Genomic DNA, 22,580 nt, shown 5'->3' on the forward strand with positions numbered 1-22,580 from the left:
ATTATTTTTCCAACCACTGAAGTGAGGCTTACAGGCCTGTAGTTTCCAACCTCTTCTCTGTTACCACTTTTGTGAAGAGGGACCATATTCAATCTTCTCCCACATCACAGCCCACTTTAATGGAAAGGAGTCCTCCCTCTCTTGACTCTGTGCCTTATCTGTCAGAAGGGTCTCTAACTTAAATCCTGAAAAGACTCCTTGGAGAACGTTCTTAGTCTTTGCTATGTTGAACCCAGAAAACATAGCCCAGGAGTATAGGATCGAAGTGTTAGGGAATTTATCATAGAATTTAGTCTATTACAATTTCTCTTGATGTGATATTCTAAAAAAAAAAAAAAAAAAGGCTTACTAAAGATGGGCATTCATTAGCGTACATTCAATTCACTTTGATGCTTAAAATCTTTTGTGCATGCAAATCAATTGTAAATGTGTATTTCTATGAAATAATGCAAATTCAATTGATTTGTATGCATAAAAAAATTTAGCATACATATAATTTGAACATTAAAACAAATGTGTGACTTGAACTAATAAAAATGACAAATGGAAATAATTTAGAAAATATGAAAATGAACCAAATTTATTTCAGCTATGTACATTTTTGCAGCTTAACTTACACTGCTTTTCCTAATGTGAATTGTGATTCCAAAGAAATTTAGCAATTAGTTACTTTGTTTAACTAAAGCACATAGCACCTGATTCTATAAACGGTGTCCTAGTTAGATGCCATAATTAAGACAGCCTAGCAATGCCTAACTAAAATACGTGCCTAACCTAAATTAAATCAATTAGCTTAAATGGTGTAATTGACCGTGTCATTGAAGTTATTTGAATAATTAATAAAAAGAAAATTAAAAGTTAGGTGTGGAATTCCACACGGCTTCTAGCGATACCAAAGTCGAGGTGCCTTCTGACACCTAATGACGCCTACCTGGAAAGTAGGCATGGTTAGGGGTGGAGAATAGGTGTGGTTGACTTAGGCATTGCTAGACATCTGAGGCGCTGGTAAATTAGGCCAAGTAAGAGCTGGTCTAATATACCGGTGTCTACCTCCTAGCGACTAAGCACATTTGAGCGCCGCTAGTTGGGATTCTGTTAACGATACCTAGCGGTTGATTGAAACCTGCATTGAGTTGCACTTACAACTGTGGTGCCACTAGCTGCTGTTTATAGAATTGGCGCATACTACATGACATATTTAATACAGAACATGCTTTCTTATCTTTGTCTTAGCTATGTGCATAATGTAGAGGACGTAGAAGTCATTGACGCTAGTCATGCAGTTAAGTTGTCTTGCAGTTTTTAAAAATCTTTATAATGCTTTTGGTAAAATGACTTTTATTTTCCTTTTAACAGGATTCCATTACAGAAGAAGCTGTGGAATTCCTTCAGCCTTATTTGGACATGGAAGACTATAATCTGGAATCCGCAAAGAAAGTGTGTGGGAATGTGGCTGGACTGTGTTCATGGACACAAGCTATGGCATATTTCTTTGGCATTAATAAAGAAGTACTTCCTCTCAAGGTAAGTAGTACTTTGGAATGATTTTGTTTTGGGTGACTGTTCCTATTTAACACTGTGCGTGTCTTCTGGTGGTGAGGTATAAGGGAGTTTGATCATCATGAATTCGAGTTTTTACAGTGCTGCACTTTAGGAAAGTACAATGATGTAAAAATATTGGCCACGATTCTATAAATAGCACCTAGATCGGTAAGCGCTGTTGAAAATGGCACCTGCCGCATGTCAATCAAAGTTAGGCACTGTTTTTAGCAGTGTTATCGCAAACTGTGTGCCCCGTGAGATTCCAGGTGTGCTGCTAGACGCCAGGGAGGAGAGGCACCAGCACCAGCTGACTGCCTACAGGACGTGCCTTTCACGGCGAGATGCACATTCTGTAGGCAGTCAGCTGGCGCTGGCACCTCCCCTCCTCCCTGGCGTCTCTCCTCCTCTCCGTGCCTTTTCTTTTTCAGCACCCACCCCCGGCATCTCGGTGCCCCAACTGGAGGGCCTTCACGCATGCGCAGATGTTGACATGATGACACACATATCTTGCAAAGGTCTGAATAGATACTTTGGCAATATCGAGCCATCCCTTTGTTACCCACTGAATAGATGCTTAGCTGCTTTGTTTCAGGTCTCTCTGCTTTGTTTCAGTCTTTCAGAAACACACTTTAGTTCAAGCAATATTTTATAATTGCTAAATCCAGCAAAAATCAACCATATCATGCTACATCAGCACTGAGCCCAGATACTCAGTGCTGGACTATTTCCAGTGACTGGCATTGAATATCTGGTCTATTTTGCCCTGTTCAAACTTAGCTGGAGAAGTCGATTTTAAGTGCTGGCTAGTTAAGTTTTTGCGGCCAAAGATAGATCAGCTATTTGTGCAGCCCAATTTGGCCACTAAACTTGGTTGATCAATGCTTAAAATCAGTGGCTATCACAAGATATAACCAGCTAAGTTTTAGCTGCTAAAGTCTGACATTCTGTGGAGATAACAAGATATCTCCTGTTGAATAATATCGGTTAGCAAACTGGCCTGGAGTCATTCCTGGCTAGTTAAATAGTGCTGAATATTGGACAGAGAGAGATTTTATGGTTAAACTGGAGGACTTCAGTGAATAAAATTGGAAAACATTTTTGAGAGCAAAGGGCTAGAAATTAAAAACTCAACGCCTGGATTTATTGCAAAGCAGAAGAAGAATTAAAAGTAACTTTTCATTGGCTGTCCAAAAGTATGTATAATATGTGCTAATATAAGGCTGAATTAGAGTTTTCATTCCAAAAGGTGATAAAATCCTGACGTTTGGTTTCAAAAGGACTAGGAGTGATTGAAGTCAGCAATTTTTCATGTGAACTTTTTTTTATGAAGTGGGTGAAATGCGTATCACTATTTATTATACGAGCTAAGAAAGGTTCATCAAGTACCATCTGTACTAATGTAAATTATGATACCCATAAAAAATAATTTATAAAAAAATGAACAAAACTGTCATTGAGGAAATAATTCAGCTATCATTTTTAAGAATTTTGTTTTAAATTTACTTATTATTTAAGTAATAAAAGTCCTCACGGATGAAATACTATAGAGAATTACAATCTACCTCTGGAACACAGGCACTGATTCCAAAGAGATTATAAATTCAAAGTTTGGTTTTTTAAACGAGACAAAATGCTTTTTTTCAACTTAGCCCTTGGGATGTATCCAGGCAGTAGAGTTTTCAGGATGTCCACAATGAATATGCATTAGATTGATTTGCATGCTCTGCTCCCTCCCATTGTATGCAAATCAATCTCATGTATATTTTTATTTATTTAAGACTTTTTTGTGTACTTTTCACAGTTCAAGACAAAATGCAACATACATACAGTACATATTGCAAAAGAATACCGGTTATCCTAAAACTTGATTGGTTGGTTGAGTTCTGTTCTGAGGACTGAATTGAGAACCCTTATACAGAAGGAATAAGTTTTGTGAAGAAAATTCTGCAACAAGCATTTTCTGAGGATAAACAGACAGCATAAATCTTGTTCAGTATTTAAGGGAGTAGTTACTACCTGCAATACAAAAATATAAAAATTAAAATCTGTAAAATTTCTTTATTCTGGTGATCCCAAACACAAAATATAGTCTTTACTTCAGGGACAAAGCAGCAGACAGGATACAGAAGTAATTAACTGATTCAAAAATCTATTAGACCTCAGATATTTCTCCACAGTATTCCGTCTATTCTTCTTCTCCTTCTCCAAAGACCTTCTTGTTGTCAGACTCAGGATGAATGCTGGTTTCTACAGTCCTCTTATGGATGAGCCCTCTAATTAAGAGGCTACCAAACTTCTGAGTAGCAGGTAGGCTTTATGGATGATGCGCTGGGGCGGGGCCTAAGGCTGCTATTGTGCAGCGGCAGCCGGGGAAGCAGGAGCAGGAGGACTTTCCTCCTGCTCCCAAAGATTGGCCTAGGAGCAGGAGGATCCAGGCACCCCTCCTGCTCCCGAAGATGGAGGGAGCCTTGCCCTAAGGAGCAGGAGGGACCGGCACCACTCCTGTTCCCAACCGTTTAACAGGTACGCGGGGCAGAGCGGTGACAGGAGGCTGCTTCTCCTGTCACTACTATCAGGGTCTGTGCATGAGCAAATGGGGGTGTTCCTCTGGTCGCCACCATTTGAATATGACTGATTTGTGAATCAGTCGGACCTGCCTGAATTGGAAATGGATTGTTCCAATTCAGGCAAGTTAGTGAATCTAGCCCTAGGTGCCTAACTTTAGGCATCTTTTATAGAATCTGGGCCTTTGTTTGGGGTTATATTGGAATAGGAGGGCATGCTTGACACTTCTGTTGTTGAGCTGTGTGTGTGCTGCGCTTGCAAAGCTAGCTGTTCAGCCACTTGCAATTCAACACAATTGTGGCAATAGTTTTCCACCGGTGTCCACTAGATATGGGTATGATGCGACCTTTTGCACACAGGTAGCCAACCACCAATGAAGTTAGGAACCAAAGTGGAGAACTGGATTAAAAACTGGTTGACGGACAGACGCCAGAGGGTGGTAGTTAATGGAAGTCGCTTGGAGGAAGGAAAGGTGAGTAGTGGAGTCCCTCAGGGTTCGGTGCTGGGGCCGATCCTGTTCAATATGTTTGTGAGTGACATTTCTGAAGGGTTAGAAGGAAAAGTGTACCTTTTTGCAGATGATACTAAGATTTGTAACAGAGTAGACACCGAGGAGGGAGTGGAAAACATGAAAAAGGATCTACAATAGTTAGAGGAGTGGTCTAATATCTGCAACTAAAATTCAGTGCAAAGAAATGCAGAGTAATGCATTTGGGGATTAATAATTGGAAGGAGCCGTATATGCTGGGAGGTGAGAGGCTGATATGCACGGATGTGGAAAGGGACCTTGGGGTGATAGTGTCCGAAGATCTAAAGGCGAAAAAACACTGCAACAAGGTGGTGGCTGCTGCCAGAAGGATGCTAGGCTGTATAAAGAGAGGCGTAACCAGTAGACAAACGAAGGTGTTGATGCCCCTGAACAGGTCGTTGGTGAGACCCCACTTGGAGTATTGTGTTCAATTTTGGAGACCATATCTGGCAAAGGATATAAGAAGACTTGAAGCAATTCAGAGAAAGATGACGAAAATGATAGGAGGTTTGCACCAAAAGAGAGACTGGAAGCCCTGAATATGTATACTCTAGAGGAAAGGAGGGACAAGGGAGATATGATTCAGACATTCAGATACTTGAAAGGTATTAATGTAGAACAAAATATTTTCCAGTTAAAGGAAAATGGTAAAACCAGAGGACATAATTTGAGGTTGAGGAATGGTAGACTCAAGAGTAATGTAAGGAAATTCTTCTTTACGGAGAGAGTGGTGGATGCCTGGAATGTGCTCCCGAGAGAGGTGGTGGAAAGGAAAATGGTGACGGAGTTCAAAAAAGTGTGGGATGAATACATAGGATCTAGAATCAGAAAATAATAGTAAATATTGAAGAACTAAGGCCAGTACTGCGCAGACTTGCACGGTCCGTGTCTATATATTGCCGTTTGGTGGAGGATGGGCTGGGAAGGCTTCCATGGCGGGGAGGGTGTAGATGGACTGAAGTGAGCTTTGACGGAGACTTCAGTAGTTGGAACCTAAGAACAGTACCGGGCAGAGCTTTGGATTCATGTCCAGAAATAGATAAGAAGAAAAAACCCCAACAAATTGTATAATTCTTTATTGATTTTCAAACGTTAATAGTACAATACAAATAATTTAAATATAAACACTAGAGAAAACACACTTTAAATTCACAAACAATTCAAAATACAATAATTTCCTCCCCCCTCCCCCCATATCTAATACAAGAAGAAGTACATATTGATTTCAAAAATATAGATAATGAAATATAACACAATAATTGCAGTCACAAGAAAACCACACTATCCCTTTCAACCCCTTGACCTTGAATGTGCATATTTAAGGGGAAAAAATTATTTTCAGTCTTTACAATATCTTGCTAATGGCTCCCAAACATCCCTAAATTTTTTTAAATGCCCCTGCTGTATGGCTATTACTCTTTCTAAAATGGAGAGAGTAATATGACACAATGAATTCCACCAAAAGCTATAGTTTAGCATATCCCAATTTTTCCAATTATTCGTACTCTGTTGTAAGGCAACCCCTGTCATATTAAGTAGAAGCTTATTATTATTAGAGGAAATTTGGCTCAGCCCTCATTGACATGCCAAACAAAGTGATATCATAAGATAATGCCACTGGATTATCTAATAAATTATTTATTTGACCCCATATTGATTTCCAAAAAGCAAGAATCAATGGACAATAGAATAACAAGTGATCTAATGTCCCAGCTTCAAGATGACAGTGCCAACATCTATTAGACTTAGAGCTATCTAACTTCTGTAAACGAGCTGGGGTCCAGAATGCTCTATGTAACAGAAAAAAACCAAGTTTGTCTCATAGATGCAGACACTGTACATCTCATCCTCCAAGCCCAAATACGTGGACATTGAGATGCAGTAATTTGATGCTTGATCTCAATGCTCCTAATGTCCCGAAGACCAGTTTTTGGTTTCTTATTAAAAAATCCAGATATTAATTTATACCACTGAGCGGCCTGATGTCCTAGGAAGTCCACCTGAAAACATAAGAGCGGCATACTATACTGATTACTAAGATTTTTCCATTCAGGGAACCCCACCTGCTTCAACTGCAACCATCTATAATTTTGTGATTTATTAAGACCAAATTTGTGTTGCAATTGTGAAAAATCAAGCAGCTTACCATCCAAAGTACGTATACCAGCCTTCATCCAATACTTCCAGGTGACCTTAAATCCACCAATTTGAATCTTGGAATTCAGCCATAGGGTCTGATGAATTGATTTATGAATTGAAATAGGTGCTAAATTATTCACAGATTTTAAGGTTTTCCATGTATCTACTAGAATTCTATTCTCCTTATATAATCTAGGCATCTTAATACTTAACACATGACTGAACCTCAATGGTGACATGAGTTGCCATTCTAACCTTAGCCAGTCTGGGAGATATTCCATGAACTCCGGGAGGATCCAATACATACCCTGATGCATAATATAGGATTGATGGTACCTATAAAGTTAGGAAAATTTACCCCACCCTCCTTAATTGGCTTTTGTAGAGATACTAGAGCAATTCTTGGAATTTTACCTAGCCAAATAAATTTTGTAATACTATTTAATTTTTTATAAAAGGACCCTGGAAAAAAAACTGGCAACATATCCATTTGGTAACAAACCACAGGCAAAATCATCATTTTAATAGTTTTAACTCTTCCCCACCAAGACAGATGTAATGGATTCCAAACACCTTACAGAGGAGAGGAGAGGAGAGAAGCGGCTGTAGGGTTTAGATTGAATCAGGTTGGGCAGACTAGATGGACCATTCAGGTCTTTATCTGCCATCATCTACTATGTTACTATGATTCGTTCTCTCTCTGGGCAATGGTGTCATATGGACTGAGACCTAAATTTAAGCATCGATTTTAGAATTTCCCCTTTAGTTCCTAAGATGATGTCTTTCATGGTCCAGTGGAGCCTGCTCCTGGAAAAGTCCATTTTGAATTCAATCCCAGTATTTCACCAGTACTCTACAATGTGTATCATGCAAGTAACCTGTTGCTGTAAAGTCAGAGGTAAAAACCCAGTTACAGAAGTATGATACATTTGGTCATATTATATCAGGGGTGTCAAAGTCCCTCCTCGAGGGCCGCAATCCAGTTGGGTTTTCAGGATTTCCCCAATGATTATGCATGAGATCTATTAGCATACAATAAAAGCAGTGCATGCAAGTAGATCTCATGCATATTCATTGGGGAAATCCTGAAAACCTGACTGGATTGCAGCCCTCGAGGAGGGACTTTGAGACCCCTGTATTATACCCACTACTGAGCTTACTGATTGGATCAAGAATAAGTTTAAAAAAAAAGACTGAGAAGCTGAGAATGGTATTGATCCAAAATTTCTAATCTTTGCACTGCAGATTTCACTGAACAGTGTTTTTATACAAGCTGCTCAAAGCCCACTAGTTTACACTTGATACACAAGATGCATTCTTGCAATGTAAGTTAAATGAGAAAAGCAATCTCAAGACCACATTCTGAATCCCATGGGGCAGGAAAAGATGGCTCAAACTACTATTTGGAGTCTCTGTATTATCCAAAGTATATCACTGGAAGCAGCAAGACATTTGGGGTTGGCTCAGAGACATTTTATCAATAGCAGACAACATCATCATTATCAGCTGTGGTGATTCTGATGAGGAAGCTGAGAAGACTATGGTAACAAGCTTTCAGCCCTAATACAGTAGACTCTCAGTTAACAGGCACCCGTGGGGACCGATAGATGCCAGATAAATGTAGTTTCGGGTTGCTTGAGAGTTACTATTAAAAATAGGCTTAACTAATATTATACACCATACTATGCCATACCATAAACTGTTCCTGACAAACTACCAGACATGTGGTAGGCAAAGTCTGGGCGTACTCAAGCATGGCATGCCAAGTTTACACTTAAATTTCTGCCAGAAATGGATTTTATTTTCATTTTTATTTAAAGTATTACAGTATTTCTTAGATTTTCTTTTCTTTTCTTTTTGCTGGTGCATGAGTTCCGGTTAACAGGAAAGTTAAGTGCAGCTTAGTGTGAGAAATTACAATTCAGTGTAAAGGAGGTCCACTTCCATGGAAATATCTTGTCTTCACAGGGCCTGATAGCAGACCCAGAGAAGATTAAAGCCTTACAGGAAATGCCACTCTCTGCAGATGCAGTGCTTCATTAGGTTTGTAACTTACCTAGTGAAACTCATGAAACATCTGTCTGAAATATGCGAGCCCCTGAGAAGACTTCTGGATAAAAATGCAGTTTGGAACTGGCTTCCAAAGCATCATCAGGTTATACAGGAAATAAAATGCATGTCACTACTGCCCCTGAGGTACTATGATGTTATGAAGCAAAAGTGGGCTTGGCAGCTGCCTAATGCAAAAAAGTCAACTAGTAGCTTATGCATCCAAGATATTTACCCCAGCTACTGCTTTTATCATTAGCTCTCTGGTTGAGACATAATTATAAACAAATGTTCTGGATGACACATTTCATTTATTAAAACAAATTAAAAAGTCAATATATGGTGCAGACACACCATCCACATACCGTTCTATTGGATTTGCATTATTACACATTTGCTCTACATATGTGTATATTTTGTATCACATGTGCATTTTTTTACATATTGCAGTATTTAGCTATATTGACTGTTTTTTATTTGTTTTAATAAATGTTGTCATCCAGAACATTGCTTTGAGACATAATTATAGCAGAAATTGACCATAACATCTGACAGCAATTGCAGAAAGCCCCTTTTGTGTGGACCCAAGTGACTTCAGAGCATGTTGTTGATATTACATAAGTACATAAAAATAGCTTTACTGGGTTAGACCAATGGTCCATCAAGCCCAGTAGCCCGTTCTAATGGTGGCCAATACAGGTCACTAGTACCTGGCCAAAACCCAAGGTATAGCAAAGTTCCATTCTACCAATCCAGGGCAAGCAGAGACTTCCCCCATCCTATATAATAAAAGGCTAACTCGCGCATGCGCAGTCCTATTTTCGTGTTCCGTGCGCTGTAGGTCTGTGGCCGAAGGAGTGCGCATGCGCGCGAATACGTCACAACCAGATCGCCTCCACAAGCCGTACCGCAGCCAGACGACGTTCTCCGTTTCTCCTGTCGCCGCCGCCGATCTCCGTTTCTCCTTTGCCGCCCACCCCCTTCTCTTCCCGCGGGTCCGAATGGCGATTCAAGCAGCGTGTACATCAGTCTCCACACGCTGCTTCGGGCCCTTCTACTGCCCTGATTTGCTCTGCCGCGTCTCTGATGATGTCATCAGGGACGTGCCAGAGTAAATCAGGGCAGAAGGGCCCGAAGCAGCGTGTGGAGACTGATAAAAGCGCTGCTGGAATCACCACCTTTGTAGTCCGGCCCGCGGGAAGGGGAAGGGGAAGGGACAGGGGCGGGTAGAGACAGACAGAGAGAGGAAGGGAAACACAAAGAAAATAAGAAATACACAGGGGCAGGTGCTCAGGGAACTGGTGTGGGGGGAGGGAAATGGAGGGGGATGGAATGCTGCTTTGGACAGACAGACAGAGGGAGGAAGGGAGACAGAAAGGAAAGAAGAAAGACACAGGGTCAGGGAGATACACAGAAAGACAGACAGGCAAAGGGGGCCAGGGACAGAGACAGACAGAAAGGACAGCGGGAGCCGCGTCAGGAGGGGTGCGGGATGCGGCAGTGGGAACTTTTCCAATGGGTGCAACTGGGCAGCTATCGGGAACCTCTGATCAGGGGCAGAGCAAGGTAAGAATATCATAGGGATAAGAAGGAGGAGGGAGGATAAAAAAGGAAGGGATGCCTACTGCTGGACAGGGGGAGAAGGAAAGAGATGCTGATGGACAGGGGAGGTGAAGAAAAAAGAACGGAGGACTAATGTTGGACAGGGGGAGAAGGAAAGAGGTGCTGCTGGACAGGGGGGAGGTAAAACAAAGGGAGAAGGGCTGCTGCTGCATAAGGAGAGCAGTGAAGGGGTGGTGGTGGACACAGTGGAGGTAAAAGGAAGGAAAAATGGACAGGGGGAGCAGGCAAGGGGTGGTGATGGACAGCCAAGGAAAAAGAAAGGCAGAAAGAAAGAAAGCGGCTAAGGAGAGAGAGAGAAAAAAAGACAGACACACACACATATGTTCTAGCACCTGTTAATCTAACGGGCTTAAAGACTAGTGTCTTAATAACAGACTATGAACTTTTCCTTCAGGAACTTGTCCAAACCTTTTCTAAAACCAGCTACCTCAATGTTCTTTATAAAATGGGCCCTGAGTTTCAAGTTTCATTTGAGTTTGATAAATCGCTTATTTAGTTTTACTAAGCGAGGTATAAAATCAATAAAATATAAACATATATTTAGACATACAATTTAAAATAATGGGTTAGACAAATAGACTTACACACCAACTAATACAAAAGGTAAAAGGGAACAGAACTACAATTCAGTATTTTTAAAGTACAGCGGAGAACCATATATGGAAAAAACAATAGGAAGGGAAAAGTGCAATCAAAGAAAGAAACAAATATAAAGATTAAACATAATTTAAAGGTTAAAAGCATCTTAAAAAAGAAAACTTTTTAAATTACTTTTAAAATGACTCAAATAATTTTCCTCTCTTAAACGTTGTGGCATGGCGTTCCAAAGCTGTGGTGCCATCATTGAAAACATATCGTGTCGTTGTGTCCCAATAACTTTCAAAGACGGGACTACTATGAGCTTTTGATTAGTAGACCGGAGAGAACACAAAATGCTATAAGGGATGAGTAATTTATCAATAAATTGAGGTTCATTAGGATAAGCAGTGGATTTCCCCAAACCATTCAATAATGGCTTATGGATTTTTGTTTCAGAAAATTAGCCAAACATTTTTTTAAACCCTGCTAAGCTAAGTACTTTCACCATATTCTCAAGCAACAAATTCCAGAGTTTAATTACACTTTGAATGAAGAAATATTTATTTTCTCCAGTTTGTTTTAAATCTACTACTTGGTAGCTTCATCGCATGCTCCCTAGTGCTAGTATTTTTGGAAAGAGTAAACAAGCAATTTACATCTACCCTGTCCAGTATTTTATAGAACTCTACCATAGCTCCCTTGAGCTATCTGTTCTCCAAGCTGAAGAGCCTTAGCCACTGTAGCCTTTCTTCATAAGGAAGTTGTCCATTCTCTTTGATCCTTTTTGTCGCTTTTCTCTGTATCTTTTCTACTGTAATTCTGCTATACTTCTATTGAGATATGGTGACCAGAATTGCACAAGTATTCATGGTGTGGCTGTACCATAGAGCAAAAGCATTATAACATTTTCATCTTTGTTTTCCATTCCTTTCCTGATAATCCCTAACATTCTGTTTGCTTTCTTAGCTGCCACTGTCACACACTGAGCTAAGGGTTTCAATGTATCCCCAATGATGACATCTAGATCCTTTCCAGGGCAGTGACTCTTAACGTGGAACCCTGCTTCACATAATTATAGTTCGGGTTCCTCTTTCCTACATGAATCACTTTGCATTTGCTCATATTAAACCTCATCTGCCATTTTGGCGCCTAGTCTACCAGCCTCACAAGGTCCTCTTGCAACTTAACAACTTTGAACAACTAATGCCACTCATTTGCTATGTCTTAAGAACATAAGAAGTTGCCTCCACTGGGTCAGACCAGAGGTCAATCTAGCCCAGCGGCCCGCTCCCGCGGCGGCCCACCAGGTCCTTGACCTGTGAAGTGAATTCTTGACCTTTATAATCTACCTCTACTTCTATAACCTACCTCTGCTGCTATCTGTACCCCTCAATCCCTTTATCCTTTAGGTACCTATCCAAACCTTCCTTAAACCCCTTTACTGTGCTCTCGCCTATTACAACCTCCGAAGAGCATTCCATGCGTCCACCACCCTTTGGGTAAAAAAGAACTTCCTAGCATTGGTTCTAAACCTGTCCCCTTTCAATTTCTCCAATTTCTGCTTGATAGGTACACCGTTATAAAAATTATTTGGGCCACCAGAGAACCGATACGTTTTTCTGTATGCTGGACGGAGTTATTTTATTAGCACATGTGCATTGTCACAGCACTTACATGATTTGCTTGCAGGTTGGCTATTTAGCTGTTGCTTGTTGCTGTGGGCCATCCACTTCTTGCAGATGCTTGTTTGTTGAATTAACACTGTCAACCTGTCACTCATGTTCCATTGTTCTCAGCTACAAGTCCCTGCTTTCTCCATTATATTTTAATGGCTGTATGCAGAGACAAGCCACATTCTCTTAAGAAACCGCAACACGTGCACTCATTGGCAATGTCAAGAACTATTTTATCTTGAATAAATTCATCTTTCAATGGGCTGTACTCACATGTCACTGCTTTGCCTCTTAAATGTGTGACAGAGTTGTCAGTGGATTCACCTTCCTCTAGTTAGAAGCTGCCAAACCTGTAACTTTCATATACTGTATTAGATTCTTGGTGGATTTTAAATAGGCTTCTAAGGCATCCAGAATAACCTCTGTGGCTCTTCTGTGAGGCATTATTATGCTTACAAACATTGCAGCACTCAGTACCCATCATCCTTCTCAGAGTTACTGCTTTTATTTGGCTGACTTCTCATGGAAGCTAGAGAGGAAGTCTTCAAACTCTGTTCTGAAATTTTCCTAATTGCTGTTTAAATCATCACTACTTGTCATGTCTTCTGAGGTGGGAATGCTGTTAGCATCTGCCATGATGCTGTGATGTTTTGTGCTTCCGAATCGAGGGAGAGCGTGCCCAATTTTAGGCGGATCAATATCACTTCATGTCATCCTGTGCACTCACGGGACTGAAACCTACCACATCTTGGAAGCTCTTTCTGTCACAGGCAGGAAAACAGCGCAAATTCAGAACTTTCTGGTGCCATGTTCAGAGTTAGAAACAAAAACACACTAAATTCAGATGGAGCATAGAAAATGTACTGCATTACAACTAAAGGGTTTAACCCTTTCAGGACCAAGGGACATATTTGTCCCATAACTTTAAAATCCTATAAATTTTGATTGGGATAGTCTACAGTTCTAAATTTGATATGTACGGATTCCATATGATACTGCCTTTATGTAAACAAACTGGTTCCGACATTCATTCATTAGTGTCGTTGCTAGATTGACGAGAAGATTCACTTGCCACACTGTCCATAAGCCAGAAGTGTGATTTTTTAAAATAAAAATAATGATATTTCACAAAAAAAATCAATTTTTTGGCATCTGCAAGCCCTTTTTACCATAAAAATGTCGTCAAAACCACAAAAATTGGCCTATTATCCTTATGGTCCTGAAAGGGTTAAAGGTGGCAACAACAAGGAAGTAGGAAAACAATGAGAGATAACGAGTCACTAGCTGGCTTCAGTATAAATTAACTAGGGTTGCCATAGGTCTGGGAAAACCCAGGCATGTCCTCTTTTTAGAGGACCGTCCAGGTGCATGGATGTTATTGAGAAAGACAAGGGGGAAGCCACTGCTTGCCCTGGATCGATAGCATGGAATGTTGCTACACCTTGGGTTTTGGCCAGATACTAGGGACCTGGTTTGGCCACCATGAGAACAGGCTACTGGGCTTGATGGACCATTGGTCTGACCCAGTAAGGCTATTCTTATGTTCAGTTTCTGGAGACCAGTGGATTCAGGGACCCAAGACAACATGCATTCACTAGAACAGGGGTAGGGAACTCTGGTCCTTGAGAGCTGTATTCCAGTCGGGTTTTCAGGATTTCCCCAATGAATATGCATTGAAAGCAGTGCATGCAAATAGATCTCATGCATATTCATTGGGGAAATCGGACTGGAATACGGCTCTCGAGGACCGGAGTTCCCTACCCCTGCACTAGAGGCAGGTCTTGTCAGATAAATCAGACCAATTTCTTTGACTGGGTGACCAGCAAATTGGATAGAGGGAGTGCGCTAGATGTGGTGTATTTAGATTTTAACAAAGAAAAAACCTGAGAGAAAAAAAACTATATATCATACGGATTCACAGCAAGAGAAGTATAATTCATCAAAAGAGAATCCACTAATCAAATGTACTCATATCATTTAATGCAAACAAATATTTAATAAATAAATTAATTTTAATTTAATGTCATCATATAGAGGTAAAAATAATGAAAAGAAAAAAGTCAATTCAGAGGAAGGAACAGAAACACTTCATCAAGTTTCATAATATTCAATAGCCTAAACAGCTCTATGTTCAAACAATCATAAATAACTAATAAACAAATAAATAACCATTTAGCTTAAAAAGCAGTCAAGATGAAATTCAGGCTGTGCTGCTATTGTCCAAAAAACATATTGACAAGTAGAATGTCTGTCCGTCCTTAACCATCTGAAGAGTACTTAAATTCAGAAGTTTATGTGCACCCAGGTCCCAATGAGTGCAAATATCCAGGAAAAGTGCAGGTGTAATAGTCACACATTCAAGTTCAATAATAAATCCATCCAATGTGAGATGTGAAGCATAGATATGAATTCATTCCAAAAGCAAATTCGACTCCCTCAACACAAGTCATGTTTCAATATCACTCTTTATCAAGAGGAAGACCTACGCAGGTAGGAAAAAGCAACAGGCTTAACCAGGAGCAATGGTCAAAACTGCCGACACATCACATGATCTCATCACAAAATCTCAAAGATCTACGGCGGTTTTGACCGTTGCTCCTGGTTAAGCCTGTTGATTTTTCCTACCTGCGTAGTTCTTCCTCTTGATAAAGAGTGATATTGAAACATGACTCGTGTCAAGGGAGATCTTTCTGAGGAAAGGGATATTATCAGTGGTGTGCCTCAAGGTTTGTTCTTGGGGCCTGTTCTTTTTAACATTTTTGTAAGCGATATTGCTGAAGGGTTATCAGGTAAGATTTGGCTCTTTGTCAATGATACCAAAATCTGCAATAGAGTAGAGAGCCCTGATGGTGCGAATAACATGAGGAAGGACTTAGTGAAGCTTGAAGAATGGTCTGAAATTTGGCAGCTAAGATTTAATGCTAAGAAATGAAAGGTAATGCATTTGTGCTGCAAAAACCTGAGGGAATGGTACAGTTTAGGGGTGAAGAACGTTTGTGAATGAAAGAGGAATGGGACTTGGGTATGATAGTATGTGATGATCTAAAGGTGGACAAACAGGTTGAAAAATTGACGGTGAAAGCTAGAAGGTTGCCTGAGTGTATAGAAAGAGAGATGACCAGTAGGAAAAAGGAGGTATTGATACCTCTGTATAAATCTCTGGTGAGACCTCATTTAGAATATTGTGTACAATTCTTTTGGACCACACCTCCAAAAAGATATAAACAGGATGGAGTTGGCCCAGAGGAAGGCTACTAAAGTGGTCAGTGGTCATTGTCATAAGGCAAATGGGGACAGACTTAAAGATCTCAATATGTATACTTTGGAAGAAAGGCATGAGAGGGAAAATATGATAGAAACGTTTAAATACCTACATGGCATAAATGCACATGAGGCAAGTCTCTTTCAATTTCAATGTGCAAGTCCTGAAATATATATATGTAATACTGTGAGCCCCCTTGGATAAAAGCGGATTAAAAATGTTTTAAATAAATAAAAAAGAAACTCTGGAATGAGGGGTGAAGGTGAAAGGAGATAGATTTAGATATAACCTTAGAAAATACTTTTTTATGGAAAAGGTAGTGAGTGCTTGGAATGGCCTTTAGGTGGAGGTGGTGGAGACAAAGACTGTGTCTGAATTCAAGAATGCATGGGGCAGGGATATAGGATCTCTTAGAGGAGGAGATAGTGGATGCTGTGGATGGGTAGACTAGATGGTTCATTTAGCCCTTATCTTCCATCATGTTTCTATGTTTCTACATGAATCTAGTTGGAATGGAAGCCTAATGGAGCTGTTAGCTAATTATTGGAGTCTTCTTATGATTTTTAGCAGGCTACTTCATGCTTTGTTGCCTCATGTACAAATGTTTAAGCCCTCTGAATACAAGGAAATGCCTACTGTACTTAAATGTAGCTTATCTTTAGCTATCAATTAAAGTAACATGAGGAAAGTCCAAATACATAAATAAGCAGTAATATGTACTGGTGTCCTCTGACACTCTTATCAGTTGGGCCTCTATCTGTGGTTCTCTCTGAAAAAGACTCAATCATTAATGACAGTGGAACAAAGGGTGCCTTTGGAGGAATCTCTAGTATAGTGGATATACTTACCAGATAAGAGAAAATGCTAGAAATTCTTTATTGATATCCAGCCAGAAAATTGCTGGTTTAGTCAAGGAATACTTGTAGCTTCTAATTATTCTGCTAAAGGGTGAGAATGAGTTACAGTCATAAATTGTATAATACATGCAGAATTAATAACCATCTTTACATATTTATCCCCTTCTCGGGAACCCAATAAGGGTACTGTGTCATAACCTCTGTCTTCAACAAGGGGTTCATTTTCAAAAGAGAAAAACATTCAAAAAGTGGCAGTGCAGATGGATGTTTTTCTCACCAAACCGTCTAAATCACTATTTTCAAAACCTATTTTCTAGATGGATTTCTATGCTGCTCATCTAAGTCTCATGGGAGCATATCAGAGGCTTGTTTTGGATGGGACAAGGGCAGGCTTATGACTTGGATATTTTTCTGCCATAATCAAACAAGGCAAACTTTGGACATTTGGGGCTAGACCTGTTTTAAAAATGAATAAGTACCAATAAGGTGCCCAAACTGACCATATGACCACTGGAGGGATGGAAGCATGATCCCCCCTTCCCCATGCTCATCCCCAAAGATGTGAATGAAACAATGCATACCTGCCTTGTATGACCACTGCAGATGTTATGTCCTATGAGAGCAGCAAGCAGGTCTCTGGAGTAGCCTGGTGGGCAGTGCAATGGACTCCAGAGATGAGGTCCCAGGCCCATATCTCACTCTAACTATTACACTTGGGGTGGAGAGTGTGAGTCCATCAAAACCTACTCAAAACCTACTGTACTATCATATAGGTGACACCTGCAGGCATAAGGGCTATTATTGTGGTATACAATTGGGTTCAGTAGGTTTTGCTTAGGTTTTGGAGGGAGTTATAGTGAGATATGTACCTGGAACCTTTGATGTGAAGTTCACTGCATTGCCCCCTAAGATGCCAAACTGCTTTGCTGAGATGTCTGTGTGGCCAGTCTACTAAAAATGCTGGCTCCGCCTATATCCCAATGACTTATTTTGTGTGTTTTTCATTTGGACATTTTCTTTTTTGAAAATGTTCATAAAAGATAGACACACTAAGGGTGAACATGTCTAGAAAGGTCGTTTTTGAAAAAGATGTTTTGCGGTTTTGGACATAAACATAATATCGAAAATATTCCCCATGTAGCCTTCTTCTAGAACCATTTGTTTAAACATCTTTTTTCAAAATTTCCTCTTTTCACTGCTTGTCTTTAAAAGCTGGATGCCTTTCCAGAATTTCCTCATTCGCTTTTTCTAGATTTTGTATATTCTTCTTGGAACATTTTCAGTGTCAGTCTCCCTATGTTGCTAACTCCTAAAAGTGTGGATTCTTGTGAAATACTTCTGATAACCAGAGTACGGTAATTACTTACCTGTAATTGTTCTCCTAAGGCAATACTGTACTTTGGATCTGTGTAAACCACCCTCTTCCCTTGGAGGAGTTGCATAGTCCGTTCTGTCTACTTCGGGCTTCAGTCATAGTGAGTTGCAGGCAGCTGGTGATTGCCTGGCAACTGGTTTCAAAATTCCATCTCAGTAGACCAGATTACATGACTCAGAAGTGTGAATCGATGCATTCTACCTTTGGAGAATAATCATTTTATGTAAGTAATTGCACTTTTTGGAAATATATTTCAGGCAAATTTGGCATTGCAAGGGGCCAAGCTTGCAGTTGCTCAAGATGAATTGAACAAGGCACAGAGCCAGCTGGATGCAAAGCAGAAGGAACTAGATGATGTACAAGCCATGTACGATACAGCCATGAGAGAAAAACAAGCTCTGCTAGACGATGCTGAGGCCTGCCGGCGGAAAATGATCAATGCGACAGCCCTGATTGAAGGATTAGGTGGAGAAAAGGTAATATGGAAATTCGTTCATCCGGGAGATGCCTGTGAGCTGAGCTCTGCTCTTAAAGAAGTGCTTCCCTAATTTCCAGTTTTAATGTATGCAAACGTGCAAAACTAAAATTCCAGAGAGTTTATGATTCTTTGTAACATGTGTGCATATACAGTATCTGCTCTAACTTCAAAACAGCTTGAATGCTTACTCCTTAGTAGTTTATTGTTTACTGAAAGCTTCCATGCCACAACTAATGACTGGGGAGTCATTCTTTTTTAAAGTAGCAGTATCAAGAAAGTTTACCTAGCAAAATTATTAACTTTCTTTGTTATAATTTGTTTTTCATTCGTGAGCAGTATTATTTAAGTTTCTGAAACTCTAGTGCTTAGCCACCCCTACCATTGTGTATGCAAATAAGCCAGAGCAATGTTATGCTAATCTTGATCTGATCACCGGGTGAATACAATTAATACTAACGCACATAAAGCATAAATACTGTTATTTAAAAATAAGATTTTTAGACAAATTCACTGCAAAGTATAAATCACAAAACAAAAACAGGAAAATGCCTACTGTACTTAAATGTAGCTTATACATAGAAAAAAGATTTTGATATACCACTTTTCTGTGGTTACAACCAAAGTGGTTTACAGTACACATTATATAGAGGTACTTATTTTGTACCAAGGCCAATGTAGGGTTAAGTGACTTGCCCAGAGTCACAAGGAGCTCTAATGTTGATGCTGCACTAACCATTTAGGGCTCCTTTTACTAAGCTGCGATAGCGGTTTTAGCGCATGCTAAGCGCATGCAGAATTGCCGTGCATGCTAGACGCTAATGCCAGCATTGTGCGAGTTTAGCGCACGCTAAAATTCTGCGTGCGGTAAAAACGCTATCGCAGCTTAGTAAAAGGAGCCCTTAGTCTACTCCTCAACTCCAATGAGAAATGGTCCCACTTACAGCTAGATTGCAAAAAGAACCAAAACCTTCTTATACAACAACCACAAAGAAGGTATAGAGTACACCCCCGCGAATTCGCCGTTCAGAATTTGCGGGCTCAGTCATTCGCGGTTTTTCCCCACAGAGCAGCCCATAGCTGGAAAGCTCACATCTCCCCAACCAATCCTGACGGAAGGAGAACCGCGAATGACAGCTGAGCCCCGTACGAGGTAAGAGGGTGGGCCGGAGCCAGAAAGGAGGAGGAGGGACGTGCCGAGAGCACGAGGTTTAGGTCACTGTCCAGGCCAAGGAGATGCGACTGCAAGCGTTTCCTGTGGGACAACTGGCTGCTCATGCTTTAAACTGTGTCCGATATTCGCAGTTTTTCCAAATTCGTGGTCATTTCAAGAACGTAACCCCCCTGAATTTCGGGGGAGTACTGTAATCTGACTAATGTGTGGAGAGAAAAATACCTCAGAAGTCAAGTTCAACACTTAACAGGTTTCTCAATATGTTGTTCTGCAATTTGACTCTATTACCTTTCATTGGTCAAAAACTCCCCATTATTTTGTATAAAAAAAGTTTCTCGATAAAAAACGATTTCACTGTTAGATGAAATACCATTAATGATAAGTGCTCATTTTGGATCTTGTTAATTACATTGAAATGTTGAATCTAACAGTAAAAAGGCTTTTATTGGGAATGAGTTATAAAATAAAATAAAAATTGGTATCACATTGAGTCACTTTTTTGCACATTAGTTAAGTTATACTTTCTTTGTGGTTGGTTGTCTTAGACCGCTTACAACTAGTGTACATCACTGAGGGCAGGATTGTACCCATACACATACACACTATAAAACAAACAAAACAAATACATACTATTGTATTTTCATTTGCTAAAAGATATTTGTAAAAAAACAACAAAATCCTGATCATCTGAGGCCACTGGATACAGTAATGCACTGGCAGTGATGGATTACTTTATTTGTTTATGTAGCATAGCGGGGCCAGTTATATGTTTTAGTGGTAGTTGCTTCACTGCTTTGGTGCTTGAGTTGGTTCATAGACAGTGGAGCGCAAGACGTCAGCGCGCTGACAATCCAGCGCTCTTTAAAAATTATTTTTTAAAGAGCGCATTTCTGTCTTCCGCCGAATTGTCGGCACTGGATTGTCGGCACTCTGGCGTCTGGCGCACGATTATCCCATCACCGCTTGAGTTAGGTCTACTTCTTTGCTGGCTTAATTTATGCTAAATCTCAGCCTTATGGCAGCCCCAGGCCTACCTGTAACCCTGCCTGCTGGTTAAAACATACTTGTACGATGGACTGCTATAAAGTTCTCAGCCCAACTATAAAAGTTGGGGTAGTCTCCATTGAGGGTTATATATTTAGTCCAGTAATTTTCCACTTTTTTTCTTCTGTTGGAAAAATATGGAACAAAAAAGTGGAAAATTGCTGGACTAACCCCCTCTTCTATGAAATTGCGCTAGTAGTTTCTAGTGCGGCTCAATGCGCTAAAAACTGCTAGCACAGTTTAATAGAAGAAGGGGTAAGTGTACAGTATAGCCTTCGATGGAGATTGCTCCAACTTTGTTGGTCGGGCTGAAAACTTTCCAGCGGCCCCTCGTATGTGCATAAACAGGCAGATTTGAAAAATAAGGCATATTGAGTTGTCAGTGGTGTCAACCTTGTAAGTTTTGGGCCCAAAGGAAATAAAATTCATTGCTACAAAAAGAAAGAATTAATGCAGTTAACTTGGTTAAAGCGCCAGGAGGCATAACCAAGAAACAGGCAGCTTTTATTATAACAATTCCCACATTATAATTTTCTTGGCCCAATTGCTACCACCTTCTTGCTGTCAAAGCTGCATTGCTGCTTCAGGAATGATTTCATTCTCTGGTTGCCTATGATGAAGAGTTACTGGGAACTTTCATATTCAATTTTTATATTCTGTGAATTATTGATGTTTATATGAAACCTTATGATTTGGGTGAAAATCAATAAAAATCATTTTCAATGTCTTCTCAGGTAAATATCAGAGTTCATAATGGCCAAAACCAAGCTCACTTGTTTGTTTTCAATTCATGGGAAAGACCAAATTGAAAAAAATGAAAGAGTTGCTATATATTAGATGAGATGCAGGCTTGGCCACTAATGGCTGGGGTGTACATAAAACTTGGAATTTATACTGGCATTATCAGTAAGCTAAGTTTTCAATTTTGTTCAGCTTTGCTGGTCAGTCTTTAATCAATTATCTTTCATATGTGCTGATTGAACTTTGATTCCCACTGAAGGTTAGCAAAACCCTAAAAGGTTTTGTAGTGAGAAATGAAAATAAGGATCCTTATTTAATGGAATGTTGTAGTGTACAGTAGTTAGCATGCAAACTTTTCACAGAAACAGTCCCTGCCCGATATTCAGAGTGATTTACGCTTACATCGCCCATTGGCGTTTGAATGCTGATTTTCAGCGGCACTAAGCCAGGCAGTGCCACTGAATATCATCTCTGACCATCCCCCCCCAAAAAAGAGGGCAGATCAGAGGCACTGCTAGAGAGGAGCTGGGGCTTATGCGGGCTCCAGTGATATTCAGCTGGAACCTGCATAAGATGAGCAGGTGAATTTAGAACAGTTCAAAAGCTGTTATAAATTTGGCCACTCATTTTATGCAGGCCCCAGCTGAATAATAGGCTAGGGTCCACATAAATATTTTTCTTTTGTGGAAAAAAAACAACCATGCTCCCACCCTACCATGAATGTCTCCTCTCGCCCTCTTCCCTGCCCCCCTGCTGGAGTTAAAGCCCCCTCACCTGGCTACTTCCTCCCAATTTGTAGGTAGGCTCCCAAGGGGGTCCAGCAGGGGTCTTCAGGGACAGGAATGCAGGACCCTCGCTCCTGCCCCCTTGCAACGTTTTGTCAAAATGACTGCCATGACCTCCCCCGGCAGCTCACATTACTTTGTTTAGTACCGTGAGAAGTTGTGGCAGCT

General features: G+C 40.3%; 1 protein-coding gene across 1 annotated transcript in view; it reads left to right on the plus strand.

Annotated features, from left to right (window-relative positions):
* Positions 1–22,580, plus strand: part of LOC117353985 (dynein heavy chain 5, axonemal-like) — a 629,516-nt gene that overhangs the window by 429,628 nt on the left and 177,308 nt on the right. Inside the window, exons 60-61 of the mRNA XM_033930650.1 lie at positions 1,357–1,524; positions 18,451–18,669. Coding sequence (XP_033786541.1) covers positions 1,357–1,524; positions 18,451–18,669 — 387 coding nt within the window. The remainder of the gene's footprint in view (positions 1–1,356; positions 1,525–18,450; positions 18,670–22,580) is intronic.

Source organism: Geotrypetes seraphini, chromosome 2 (genome assembly GCF_902459505.1).
Source record: "Geotrypetes seraphini chromosome 2, aGeoSer1.1, whole genome shotgun sequence".
Classification (NCBI taxonomy): Eukaryota; Metazoa; Chordata; class Amphibia; order Gymnophiona; family Dermophiidae; genus Geotrypetes; species Geotrypetes seraphini.